Here is a 15,000-nt window from a genome sequence, read left to right as displayed (position 1 = left end):
GAAAATGAAGTCTTTGACATTTACTGATGCATGACTGGAAAGCTTGATATTGTACAATGTAACATTGCTGATCGAGTAGGATCGTGACCCAGTCGGATTTGAATAGCTGGCTACCATCTTAGCACTAAAAGGTGATGAATATTGACACCGAGGGGCATAGCACAGCAATTATTCTGGTGTTTCTTTAACAACCTACACCTCTGTATAATGACGGTAATAAGCACAAAAAGAACACTGGATTTACTTGATTTTATTTATTGTATATGGAATGAAATGTCTAGAATTAGTCCGGAATTTTCTGTCGGTTTACAGAATTGATTCATGCTGTGATTACTCAGTTTGAGCAAAATTAATAATTCCAGTGAAATTGTTTCAATTAAGTTTACATGAAATATTCATGCAATTTCAACGTCATTGTGTTATAGGCTACAGGTGAGGCACTGAGAGTAGGCAGATGTTCTTAGTCTTGCAACATCAATGTTGAAGGCATAGATATATATACTGCCTAGGGGGCCACAAGCTAGTGCAGAATGAATGGGAGCCTATGGGGCTAGACGGGTACATTTATCTTTATTATTGTCAAAAGCTTTGTTTTCTCTGGACTCGACCGTAAACACGTCTGTCAGTTGGAGCAACCCAAAAAAAAATAGAAAATTGCTTGAGATTTTGACGATTTTACGCACACACATCATCTTGAATTTCCCCTGGGGATCAATAAAGTATCTATCTATCTATCTATCTCACCTGAGTGGTTTGCCGTCTCTGTCTTCTCGCTAAGGTGAGCTGCCTCTGGTGAACACACGCACACGCGCGCACACACACACACACACACACGTACACACACACACACACACACACACACACACGTACACACACACACACACAAACACGTACACACACACACACACAAACACACACACACACACATCATCTCACCTGGGTGATTTGCCCTCTCTGTCTCCTCTCTAATGTGAGCTGTCGGACTGTGTCTTCCTCAGGGAGAAGTCTTGCTTGAAGAGGCTCATTGTCTAGCACTGCAAAAGCAGCAACCACAGAAAACCGCTCAGAGTTAGAATTGTACTTTCTACATTTCACCACTTCATTCAGCTCAGAGTTAGATTTGTATGTGACATCTCTACTTTCTGCGCTCCACCCCTACACTCTGCTGAAGCCAACAGGGACCAAGCCCAGTGAGTTGGAGTGTGAGGTGAGCCTGTGTGTGTGTGTGTGTGTGTGTGTGTGTGTATGTGTGTGTGTGTGTGTGTGTGTGTATGTGTGTGTGTGTGTGTGTGTGTGTGCGCGCGAGTGTATGTGTGTCCACGCGTGAGAAAGTGCCTCTGTGCATGTTGTCCTTTGAGTGTGTGTGTGTGTGTGTGTGTGTGCATGTGTGTGTGCTCTGCTTGACCAAATGGCCTGACATCATAAGCTGTAACATCTGCAACATCAAACTGCCCACTGTCATGTGACCTCTTTGACCTCCTGCTGCCACACCCTCCCTCTCTCCCCCACCTCTCTCTATCCCGCACTCCCTCACTCTTTGTCCCTCTCTCTCTATCCCACACTCTCCCCCACCTCTCTCTCTCGCTCTCCCTTTCATTAACTGGTTGTGAGCAAATCCAGCAGAATGACCAGGTAGAAAATCTTCTGCTTTAAACATACATCACACTGGCATTACGGAGCCATTGTGACATCACACTGGCATTACAGAGCCATTGTGACATCACCACACACATGGAGTTCACAGAATTATGCAGTCAGAACATCAGAACACCTCACCTCACTGTCTCTCACACACACATATAAACACACACACACACACACACACACACACATATATAAACACACATAAGACACAGGCATCCAGACACAATATGGATTACTCACCTTCGTTGTGACCATTCTTAATTTCAACCCAGTCTTCTCTGGGTCTGGATGTGTGCCAGTATGCATTAGTGCAATCTGGAATGTCTGCAGAGAGAGAGAGTGATGCGGCCGGAAGCCATTAAGGGTTTTATATCAGAGCCAAAAAAAATCAAACTGAGCTCACATGGCAAAACAAAGTCAAGCACTTTGCCAAGTGGGTCAGTAACACACACACACACACACACACACACACACACACACACACATCTGGGACAGTTTGAGCTCAGTAAAGGATGCCTGATCTGAAGAACTCAGAGAGGAAGAGAGGAACTACAGAGGTCAGACTCACCTAGAGCTTCGTGTTCTGTAGATAACCTTGCTCCTGGTGTGTGGGATCTACACCCAACCAAACATTTTTGGGAACAAAAGTTATTGGAGATTTAGACAAAAAATGCCATAACAAACATTTTAACAGAGAAAACAAATCCTATTGATGGTATTGAGCTATTGTGTTCCAACTACTAGGATTACCACCTCTAGTTATTGTTATTTACATTTATTGACTTGGCTGAAGCTTTTATCCAAATCGAGTTACATACTGTATGTCAATTGATATTTTTGACATCGTTTTGTCACATAAGGACTCTGTTAATATTGTACAGACCTTTTAATGACATTTTGAGTCTGTTAAGAGGCAAAAAAGGCGTGTTTAGATGATGCCCCCAGACCTAGCATGTTTAGATGATGCCCCCAGATCTAGCATGTTTAGATGATGCCCCCAGACCTAGCATTGTTGCTGATACACCCAGACCTAGCATTGTAGCTGATACACCTAGACCTAGCATTGTTGCTGATACCCCCAGACCTAGCATTGTTGCTGATACCCCCAGACCTAGCATTGTTGCTGATGCCCCCAGACCTAGCATTGTAGCTGACTGGGAGTATTGGCCATTAGCTGCAGCTACTCCAGTTCGGTAGCACCGATTTTGGTCGTTATTTTTCCAATCGACAGTATTCGGCAACGTCTAGCGTAAGCAGTAGATGTGAACAGCGTTTGGTTAGAGCACTAAGTGTTCATGCAGTAGATGTGAACAGTGTTTGGTTAGAGCAGCGTTTGGTTAGAGCGCTAAGTGCTCATGCAGTAGAGTAGATATGAACAGCGTTTGGTTAGAGCAGTGTTTGGTTAGAGCAGCGTTTGGTTAGAGCACTGACACGTTCATTGTTGCAGGCGTCCTGGCACTTGATCTTCTTGATGCTTAGTCCAATTAATGTAATCCGATCTGTCACTTTCCCTCAGAGAGCTCACAGGCCACCTCAACACCTGGTCCTAGCACTGGCCAGCCACACTGGGCATTCACACACACACACACACACACACACACACACACACACACAAACACACACAGTTTAGTAGGGCTGCACCATTTGGGCATTCACACACACACACACACACACACACACACACACACACACACACACACACACACACACACAGTTCAGTAGGGCTGCACCATTTGGGCATTCACACACACACACACAGTTCAGTAGGGCTGCACCATTTGGGCAAATGTGAAATCATTGGTGTTAAATGTGCACAGGTGCCTTTGCTGCAGGTAGGACGTTTACTCTCTGAGGTGGCCGTTGCCCACTCCTGACAGGTGACTACGGCTGCCCACTCCTGACAGGTGACTATGTCATGTGCCCACTCCTGACAGGTTACTACGGCTGCACACTCCTGACTGAGGTGACTATGTTATGTGCCCACTCCTGACAGGTGACTATGTCATGTGCCCACTCCTGACTGAGGTGACTATGTCATGTGAAGATGATGCTCTAAAAATCAATTTGTGTGTGACTCAATCTCTCGGGCCTGTGTGTAGCTTACTGTGCAGGACCAATATTAACAGCAATCACATTAAGGACTTCTACTGGAGGCATTACCAGGAGGTTAGCCAAAGCTTGGCTTGCTTCACTTTCACGTTAGCCAGGATTAGCTCTGAACTTTCACTCGCCACTTTGACTGACACAATAGCCAGCCAGTGAGATGCGTGCAAACTTAGACTAATACTAGCCAGCCAGTGAGATGCGTGCAAACTTAGACTAACAATAGCCAGCCAGTGAGATGTGTGCAAACTTAGACTAATACTAGCCAGCCAGTGAGATGCGTGCAAACTTTGACTGACACAATAGCCAGCCAGTGAGATGTGTGCAAACTTTGACTGACACAATAGCCAGCCAGTGAGATGCGTGCAAACTTTGACTGACACAATAGCCAGCCAGTGAGATGCGTGCAAACTTTGACTGACACAATAGCCAGCCAGTGAGATGCGTGCAAACTTTGACTGACACAATAGCCAGCCAGTGAGATGCGTGCAAACTTTGACTGACACAATAGCTAGCCAGTGAGATGCGTGCAAACTTAGACTAATACTAGCCAGCCAGTGAGATGCGTGCAAACTTTGACTGACACAATAGCCAGCCAGTGAGATGCGTGCAAACTTTGACTGACACAATAGCCAGCCAGTGAGATGCGTGCAAACTTACTTTCGTTTCGCTTTCTTCAAACTGGATGTGTGCCTTTGCTCCTGAGGGAACAGATAAAGCAAAGGCAGCAGACAGGTGCACTTTTAATCTAAGCACTGGCATTGTAATTCTGGGGTTATTCTCCAAGATTTCTGCATTAGACATTTTGTGAAATATTTGACATTACATTATTCCTGGCTTCACAACTCAGTGATGTTTATGTTGATGACATTTAGGATATGCTTTAATCCAAAGCGATTTACAACATTATAGAACAATTGTTTACACAAGTTGTGTACATTAGGGGTGGCACGGTTCACGAAACCCTCGGTTCGTATCACGGTTTTAAGGTCCCGGTTCGGGTCGTATCACGATTTTAAGGTCACAGTTTTTGGTTCTGTGCGGTTCTTGTTGTCATTTTTCCTTTTAATCTTTAACACTTCAGAAATAGGCCTACCAGCATGTATAGCTCAATTATCCACCATTTAGGCTACAGTATAATAGTATAGTTATATCATGTAATCATGCACAACCTGAAATAATTTTACTTGACTTTAAGCACATCATCAAGGTAGGATTTTGATACAGTAAGAGTCACAGATGGTAATGAGGCTACATTACGCATGCCAAGAACCGTCAAAAACCGTACCAAAAACACACATGCTCCGAACCGAGGCAAGCGAACTGGAAGAAAACCAGCAAAGACCAGCTAAATCTTGAATTTCCCCTGGGGATCAATAAAGTATCTATCTATCTATCTATCTAAAACCAGCTACCAGCATAAGCTGGTTTCCAGCTGTGTTTTTTCAGCAGGGTTTCTAGAAAGAAAAGTTTGAAAGCAAAGGAAGAAATCCCAGGTTTGGACATTAGCTAAATGGTGACTATTTATGGAGGAAGGTGAGTTTCAGGATGGTAAGATATTACAGGTGTGGGTGATATTACAGGTGTGGGCAGTGAGTTTCAATGGTAAGATATTACAGGTGTGGGCGGTGAGTTTCAGGATGGTAGGATATTATAGGTGTGGGTAGGGGTCGACCAATTATCGGCCTGGCCGATTATTAGGGCCGATATTTAGCATTTTTATAATAATTGGTATCGGTCATTTTTTCCACCGATAAGCCGATATTGAAATGAATAAAGAATGAAACACGCTACTTTGTCTGTAAAGCGTCTCACTCCCTGCATTTGCTGCTCTGTGGTCAAGAGCATTGTCCCGTCCACTACACCGTCTGATTTGTTAGTTAGCACGAATGCAGCCAATCAGGATCGAAGACTGAACACAGACAACGTTTAGGATTCTCACTGAGGCAGACTGGGCTTCAGCTGTAGCCTACGGAGCTATTTTTCGAAGGTAAGGAAGGTAGCCTACATTGCTGAAGTTGCAGTGAATCACAATCATCTACAGTGAAGTTACAAAAACACCACTTTGTAAGCTATTGTCTCTTTGATCCGGAACAATAAGTAAAGCACCCACTTCCTTCATTTAGCGAATTCCCGATTGATGCACGTTACTGATGCTGTTTACTAGTTATCCCACAAACTCGGGTGCTGTGCGTCGGGAGTTCTCTGCCTCCGCCTCGTTCGTTAATTGTGAATAACGGGACACCTCGGCGGACATAGTACAGACAAGTCCTAAATTATGCGATAGCGAACGTCAAGAAGTCTAATTGCTCCTTTTTGAAACGGACTGTCAGAAAACACTACATGCACCCAGGGCCAACCGTAATTTAATCCGACCTGAACAAAATCGCGTCCTGAGCTGGCTATTAACGTGTCTTTTTTAAATATTTTTTTGCAGCATATAGCCTTTACTATCTACCCCCCTTTTTGACAACTGACATATCGGTTTTACATATCGGTTATCGGCCTCCTGTTTTGGTAATAATTGATATCGGTATCGGCCCTGAAAAAACCATATCGGTCGATCCCTAGGTGTGGGCAGTGCGTTACAGGATGGTATGATATTACAGGTGTGGGCAGTGAGTTTCAGGATGGTAAGATATTATGGGTGTGGGCGGTGAGTTTCAGGATGGTAAGATATTATGGGTGTGGGCGGTGAGTTTCAGGATGGTAAGATATTACAGGTGTGGGCAGTAGCTACCTGCGCGTCCAGTGTGGCGATGCAAGGCTCCGAGCCGCGCCACTTTGCTTTTTCCTGCAGGGACTTGCTGGTGCTCGGCCTGCTGGGTAATACGGCGGTCTCCTGGAAACCTCTCTTACTCTCCGTCGGCCGGTACAGGCTGTCCGTCGAGCCCTCCTGGACAACACACGTGGCAAACACATGGGAATACGTGGAGGATTTATTGCCTTTGTGTATTTGTGTTGCCACTGTATGTCTGTGAGTTAATAAACTTGCCTTGTGACAGTGTAACTGTTTCTGACAGAAATCATTGCTCAGATCAACTCTGGGGAAATGCTGTCTAGTGCACTAGACTCGCACAGTATACTAGACTCACACAGTGTACTAGACTCACACACTCACACAGTATACTCGACTCACACAGTGTACTAGACTCACACAGTGTACTAGACCAGCCTTTCTCAAACTTCTTTGACCTGAGGCCCGGTCATGGCAGACTTTAGAGTCATAGGGCCCACCTACACGTACCCCCCCCCCCCCCCCCCCCCCCCCCACACACACACACATCAAATTATCATGATGACCACCAGCCAACATGACCACATTCTACCGAGGCACCACTGAGAGCATCCTCTCCAGCTGTATCGCTGTGTGGGGCGGAAGCTGCACTGAATACAACAGGAAAGCCCTGCAGCGCATAGTGAACACAGCTGGAAGGATTATTGGTGCTTCACTCCCCTCCCTGAAGGACATTTACACCACCCACCTCACCCGCAAGGCGACCAAAATTGTGAGTGATGCAAGTCACCCCGCTCACAATCTGTTCGATCTACTGCCCTCTGGGAAGAGGTACAGAAGCCTGCGCTCCCGCACTACCAGACTCACCAACAGCTTCATACACCAAGCTGTAAGGATGCTGAACTCTCTCCCTCCTCTCCCCCCTCCACCCTCAGCTACATAACATCCTGGACATTGGACCCACAATGGCCGCGTGCACTACTCCACTTGCACACTTGCACACTTGTACACTTTACAACTTGTTGTTGTTGTCCTGAAAACACAACACTTCTGCTGCTCTTACATAACTTGCACCACTATGTCACTTTCTTTCTTACTTAGGTCAAACAGAACTACCCAAGCCTTTTATTGGCCTGACTTTGCACTAGTATTTTATTGACTGTCTATGCACAATTTCAACCAAATTTTGCTACTCTTATTTTTTTCATTATTATATGTGCCCTCTTATTTACTTACTTTTTTGTTTACTTGAATGTTATGTTTGTCTGTGGACTTAAATTGGTAAAATATGTCTTGTCTTCACCGTGGGATAGTGAGAAACGTAATTTCGATCTCTTTGTATGTCTGGAACATGTGAAGAAATTGACAATAAAGCTGACTTTGACTTTGACTTTGATGATTATCATTATCACAATTATTATTTTGCTATATTGTTATACATGCATATTCACTTCAAAGTAGTCAATGTTTAAAGTGCTAACATTGTTCACAAAACGTTTGTGAAATCATGCACATCAGAGGACTGCTTTGCTAATGTAAGATATAATAATTACAATAGTTTTACACTTTAATACATACATACATACATACATACAATTTCACTCCACGGCTCCGCGGACCAGCAGTCTCCACGTTGCGGACCGGTGCCGGTCCGCGGCCCATAGTTTGAGAAACGCTGGCCTAGACTCACACACTCACACAGTATACTAGACTCACACAGTGTACTAGACTCACACACTCACACAGTATACTCGACTCACACAGTGTACTAGACTTACACAGTGTACTAGACTCACACAGTGTACTAGACTCACACACTCACACAGTATATTAGACTCACACAGTGTACTAGACTCACAAAGTCACACAGTGTACTAGACTCACACAGTGTACTAGACTCACTAGACTCACACAGTGTACTAGACTCACACACTCACACAGTATATTAGACTCACACAGTGTACTAGACTCACACACTCACACAGTATACTCGACTCACACAGTGTACTAGACTCACACAGTATACTAGACTCACACAGTGTACTAGACTCACAGTGTACTAGACACACTAGACTCACACAGTGTACTAGACTCACACACTCACACAGTATACTAGACTCACACACTCACACAGTGTACTAGATTCACACAGTATACTAGACTCACAGTGTACTAGACACACTAGACTCACACAGTGTACTAGACTCACACTCACACAGTATACTAGACTCACACACTCACACAGTGTACTAGACTCACACAGTGTACTAAACTCACACTCACACAGTATACTAGACTCACACAGTGTACTAGACTCACACACTCACACAGTGTACTAGACTCACACAGTGTACTAGACTCACACAGTATAATAGACTCACACAGTGTACTAGACTCACAGTGTACTAGACACACTAGACTCACACAGTGTACTAGACTCACACAGTCTTCTAGACTCACACAGTCACACAGTATACTAGACTCACACAGTCTAGAACACAAAAGTCCCAAGTTCATGGCGTGTGGCAGATGTGGGGGGTGAGAAGGCTGTGACCTTGTGTGCTCTGCAGCACACAAATGAAACTCCATAGATCACAAGGATGGGGACGATGCAGTGACCTGTAGTGACCTGGCCTTCTCCCACAATCCCACAGCAATCAGAGTGACCTGACCTACACATCTCCCAATCACACAGCACTACACATCTCCCAATCACACAGCACTACACATCTCCCAATCACACAGCACTACACATCTCCCACAATCACACAGCACTACACATCTCCCAATCACACAGCACTACACATCTCCCAATCACACAGCACTACACATCTCCCAATCACACAGCACTACACATCTCCCAATCACACTACACTACACCATACCTGTCAACACTCCCGTTTTTTCCGGGTTTCTCCCGTATTTCAAGGTCATCTCCCAGCACCCTCCCGTTTTGTTATTTCTCCCGGAAAACTCCCGTAATTTGCATGGCCATCAAACTTAATTTTAAAATCATTGATCCATTCAGGTTGCCAGATCGTGTATGAAATACACCCTACACATACACGATCACTTAGTTTCAATTTCAACCGTTTTGTCATAGGCTAAAACCTGGCAACCCAAAACCCAAATAAGGAAGCCGGTGCCGAGTCTCGTCATAAGTAAGCGGGCTAGTGGAATGGCCTACTCCAGAACTAGCTGTTGTGAAATTGTTGGGAATTTAATTGATTTACACATCACATAAACTGTTATTGAGTGTTGTTGATACACTGAACTTGTGCCCTCAGAACCAAATCTGACAGCAAGCAGCTTTGGAGTTTTGGAAGTAGGCTGCAGGCAGGCAGCTGGTGGATACATAACTGGCGTAAGGTAATGGGAAGGTAAAAGCAACGACCGAAATGCAGTGTTGAAACACGTGTATGAAACGTATTAAATATGCAAACCCCCCCCCCCCGAAAAAAAAAAAATCTCCCGTTTTTGGAAAGCTAAATGTTGACAGGTATGCACTACACATCTCCCAATCACACAGCACTACACATCTCCCAATCACACAGCACTACACATCTCCCACAATCACACAACACTACACATCTCCCACAATCACACAGAACTACACATCTCCCAATCACACAGCACTACACATCTCCCAATCACACAGCACTCAGAGTGACCTGACCTACACATCTCCCAATCACACAACACTACACAATTCCCAATCACACAGCACTCAGAGTGACCTGTCCTACTCCTGACCACTCGACGGAAAAAGCTTGGCACTGATTGGACCTGAGCTGAACAGCTGCATCTCCTGCTTCATGTGACTGCAAAAAATGAGGTGTGTGTATTTGTGTGTTTGTGAGTGTGTGTTTGTGTGAGTGTGACAGAGAGAGAGAGAGAAAAAGAGAGAGAGGGGGGGTCTATGTGTCTACTTGTGTGTGTGTGTGTGTGTGTGCATGCATGCCTATGTGTGTGTGTGTGTATGTGTGTCAGAGTTTCATTTTTCGGACATTTTGATGATATGCCGGTCAAATTCCTATTATCCCTTCATAATTAGTCAAATTGAGGAAAACTGGAGACAGGCTATGTAGCTTAAAGAATGACATAATCAGGCTGTATAGAATGCAACATGTTCATTAGCCTAACTTAAACATGCCTAACAAGATCTATCCAGTATCTTTTCATGGATAGCAAGAGTCCGCTTCGTTCGTTGTTTTAAAAAGGCTACGTTGTTTGTTGCTGCTACCCACGTTATCTCCAGTGGTGACTGTTTAACTTGCACAGATGCGCACACACAAGAATGAGCGCTCACACCACTACCCCCTAATGCTATGCCTCTTTATTTGATAACAATAAATTAAGATTTTTTTCCTGTTCATGGGAAATGTTTAGTTTCTTTTCTTTCGGCCGCGGTTCAATGATACCGTTTAATTGTGCCAGAAATTATCCGCGGACCAGTAATCGCCTCGTCGAGGAGGCCCTAACCCTGCAGATCATAGACAGAGAACGCATAGGCCTACTGTATGCTTTGGGTAAAGAACACTTTGCATGTCCAGTGTACACGGAGAATGACAGTGTCTTGGAGCGACCGCCCCCAGCAACTCAACTCAACAATGTCACTGATTCCAACAGATACGCCCGTCACTTCTGCTTTTTATCTGGTGATGGTGGAGTTGACCGGACATCTGAGGCTTCAGACGTTTCCAATTTATCATCATCTATCGCGTCTGGCCTCTGAAAAAACTTTTAAGGCTAGTCTGCCTGGGCCTGCCTGTGTGAGTCTAGTACCGCCTCACTCATTTGTTCGTTGTTTAACATGGGCGTTTTAAGCGTGCGCTTCCTATTGAAATGCAGCATAGGCTATGCGTGTTGTTTAATAGCTTACTTTTCAAACGGTAGAGCCTGTTCATTTAAAAACATAGCCAGAGGACGTATAATATAGGCTTACATATTAAGGCTTATTCTCAAATTCAGATTGCGTTAGGGGACGGGATTATTAGCCAATTTCAATCGGACAATTTGACCGGAGAGATTTCATTTAGTCGGACATTTCATTTTTTTTCCGGCCAATGTCCGGGAAACCCTGATGTGTGTGTGCATGCATGTCTATGTGTGTGTGTGTGTGTGTGTGTGTGTGCATGCATGTCTATGTGTGTGTGTGGGTGTGTGTGGGTGTGTGCATGCATGCATGTCTGTGTGTGTGTGTGTGTGTGTGTGTGTGTGTGTGTGCATGCATGTCTATGTGTCTACGTGTGTGTAGGTGCATGCATGCATGTCTATGGGTGTGTTCGAAACGGGTAAAGTTGCTGCCTTTTAAGATATCTAACTGGGGAGCAAGGCAGCAAGTGCGGTTCGAAACCGAAAAAACAAATTCTGCTGCCTTTTAAGATATCTTAGAATTCCCAAATAACGGTCATTTTTGAAGGCAGCATCAATGCACACTTCATGCTCCCTCCTACCCATAATCCCTTGCGGCAACGTCTGAAACAGCTGTGAAAGGTAAACAAACATGGCGGATGACATCGGTAATGGCTGAATCTGTTTAAAATGTCATTTGTGTGATCTTATTTTGCTTAGATTTGCATATTACAGATTAGAAATAAACAATTTACTATCTGATTATGCCATTGTTGTAACCATTAATAGCGTCTGGTCTGATATATCTGCCGGCCGTAAAACTAATTTATACCGTTAGCCTGCTAGCTTACGTAAGCTAATTTAGTTTAACGTCAGGCCTTTGCTAACGTCATACCGTAGTGTTAACCAAAGATTCTAGAGTGCTACGCTCATTTTTTAAAGATTTTTAACATTTAATCCAAAGTCATGTCTAGTGAGACAGCTCTCTATGTAGGGAGGGAGGCAGTAGGCAGCTGTCTCCCGTTTGGAACACACCCTATGTGTGTGTGTGTGTGTGTGTGTGTGTGTGCATGCATGCATGTCTATGTGTGTGTATGAGTGTGCGTGTGTGTGTGTGATGTTTGTATGCAGGCATGTGTGTGTGTGTGTGAAAGAAAGTTTGTCTATGTGTGTGTGTCTGTATGCGAGTGTGTATGCATGCATGTGTGTGTGTGTGTGTGTGTGTGTGTGTGAAAGAGAGTTTGTCTATGTATGTGTGTCTGTATGTATGCGTGTGTATGCATGCATGTGTGTGTGTCTGTATGCGTGTGTGTATGCATGCATGTGTGTGTGTCTGTATGCATGCATGTATGTGTGTCTATATGCGTGTGTGTATGCATGCATGTGTGTGTGTCTGTATGCGTGTGTGTATGCATGCATGTGTGTGTGGTGGCCCTGGCTTGGCCTGGCTGATTACTTGGTTGTTCTAATCCATGACTAGGGCATGTTCCTCTCCCCATAACCTGCTGATCTGTGATCTACTCTAAGAGGCTCTGAGGCCTTCTCACTCATTAAGCCTAAACTGGGCTCATCAGTGTCTCAGTCTCACACGTGCTCATCATTGTCTCAGTCTCACACATGCTCATGTTTTCCACACTCAACTAGTCACATACTGAATGTGTACCTAACCATAACCCTAACTCTATAACATGTTGTAGATGATATATATTTACTGTGATCATTAATAGTTCAATAAATAAGCATTAATTAACATGATAAATGTAACTTGGTGTTTGCTGCATAAATTAGACTTGAACAGTGAAGGGCAGTGAATTGTTATCAATGGCAATCATTGGTTGTTAGAGAGTAGCTAGTTCCTTGGCTTGACACTCTTGTAAAATACATTGAATGCAAACTTTGAATTACATTCAACCATGCCTTTCACAGCCTACATCATCAACTCATCATCAACTTTTTCACTGAAATCTGTTTAGTATGATCATTTCCCATTGTGCCACACTGAGCGTCAAAGCCCTATTAACACTTTGACCACTTTCCCATCACATGCACTGTGTGTGTCTCTTCACAGACTAACAGGTTCTGCCAGAAAAGAAAAGCGGAGGCAAACTCACCAGCGTGAAGCAGAAGAGGTTCATCTTGACCAGAGCCCGCGGCAGCAGCAGACGTTAACGGTGGTCACGGCGACAGCAGAAACGGCAGCGTGTGCGTCTGTGTGCCGGTGGTCACGGCGACAGCAGGAACGGCAGCGTGTGCGTCTGTGTTGACACAACAGAATGCCTCAGCCCTGGTGGCGGAGCGCCTGTGTCTGTTGCCCTGGAGATTAATGTGAGTAGAACATCCCTTCCCATAATCCAATAGATCCAGGGAGCCATTGCTTTCCAAGATGGGCAAGCGCAGTGAGCTATAGCAGCCCTCTAATCAACAAGCACCCCCTGCTCCCGCCGCTGGGGTCTGCTGCCACTTTGGGGAAAGCTTCTCTAATACAGCCTTCCATTTGTATTGTCACTGTGTCAATTTGTGGAATACAGTTAGCCTAGGCCTACAAGCCTTTAGCCTACTTAGTTAAAAGTGACTGAAATATAAATGACAACTAATTCCCAATTTATTGCAGATCTATGTAATTATATAGTTATTATTGATAATATTATTGGATAGTGTTATGATATCAGAAGAATGGGCAATGTACATCAAGTCTTAACTTCTTGAAACTTCCAAGTGTCCAATGTCATGTTAGTTGGCCTAGTGGCCATAAACAGGCTAATGGCTTTTAGGTATTAAAATGGTGTTTTTAGCAGTCAAAATTTAGACACCTTTATAAACAATTTTTATAACCTTCATAGACAAGTTTTATCGTGAGACTGCATGTCGTTTGGAACAGCGTATCGGTAGGCTATATTAAAAGCATAAGATTTTCAGTTTGCTTCGGGATTTAATTCACTTTTGGATTCTTTGATTAGCCTATAGTGCTAAATGTTGGGACTGTCGCAGGAGACGTACTGTAGGCCTATCAGCCATCAAAATTAAAGGTGCCATGTGTAAGAACTGAGGTAAAAATATCCGAAACATTCCTGCATGAATTTGCATGCTAAATTACTAGCCACAGCCCGACAGGTGTCATAATACCAGGTTCGGCCATGGGAGGCGGTATGCGGGCAACATAACCGTCAGCCAAACTGCAATACACGAATAACTCGTACGGCTTATGGGCGTACTTGAACCAAAGAGTATACACCTGTCGGGCTGTGGCTAGTAATTTAGCATGCTAATTCAGGTTGATATCTCTGCAGCACTATACCTTGTCATTTTTTTAATGACATCATCGCCCTTATATCTTCTCATTCTTTTGATGCGTGTAGCTCATTTTTTTGGATATTTTTACCTCAATTCTTACAAATGGCACCTTTAAAGCTAATCAGGGGGTAATATTTTGGAAACAACTGAAAAAAAGTTGGGTAAATATATGGTCCATACTGTAGCATACTGGAGTGCATAGACTCAAAGCGGCAAAAGCCGACGTTCCTAACCCTGCTCACAAGTGCCACCTGGTGGTTGTTTGGGTCATTGCAGCTTCACTGGGGAAAATTAAATAAAAGATTCACGATTTAAATAAGTGATTCACGCGTGAGGTCACATGAGAATCGTGTGAAGCCGGACAATTGAAT

At 44.2% G+C, this 15,000-nt stretch overlaps 1 protein-coding gene and 1 long non-coding RNA gene across 5 annotated transcripts in view; both read right to left on the bottom strand.

Annotated features, from left to right (window-relative positions):
• Window positions 1–6,546, bottom strand: part of samsn1b (SAM domain, SH3 domain and nuclear localisation signals 1b) — a 34,783-nt gene extending 28,237 nt beyond the window's left edge. For 2 of the 4 annotated variants that reach the window (XM_042092052.1, XM_042092053.1), the window contains exons 1-2: window positions 1,573–1,654; window positions 937–1,034 (exon numbers count right to left, since the gene is read on the bottom strand). In XM_042092052.1, the coding sequence (XP_041947986.1) occupies window positions 937–1,034; window positions 1,573–1,597 (123 nt within the window). In that variant the 5' untranslated portion in view covers window positions 1,598–1,654. Of the gene's footprint in view, window positions 1–744; window positions 870–936; window positions 1,035–1,572; window positions 1,655–1,884; window positions 1,969–2,212; window positions 2,260–4,407; window positions 4,449–6,487 lie in introns of those variants that run through there. The other 2 variants (XM_042092054.1, XM_042092055.1) reach the window with 2 other exon arrangements.
• Window positions 6,547–11,076: 4,530 nt separating this feature from the next.
• Window positions 11,077–15,000, bottom strand: part of LOC121709046 — a 16,525-nt gene continuing 12,601 nt past the window's right edge. The window contains exon 3 of the long non-coding RNA XR_006031826.1: window positions 11,077–11,087. This is a non-coding gene — a long non-coding RNA (uncharacterized LOC121709046). The remainder of the gene's footprint in view (window positions 11,088–15,000) is intronic.

Source organism: Alosa sapidissima, chromosome 5 (genome assembly GCF_018492685.1).
Source record: "Alosa sapidissima isolate fAloSap1 chromosome 5, fAloSap1.pri, whole genome shotgun sequence".
Lineage (NCBI taxonomy): Eukaryota > Metazoa > Chordata > Actinopteri > Clupeiformes > Clupeidae > Alosa > Alosa sapidissima.
Note: the sequence above shows the minus strand (reverse complement) of the source record. Positions and strands in the feature narration are given on the sequence as shown.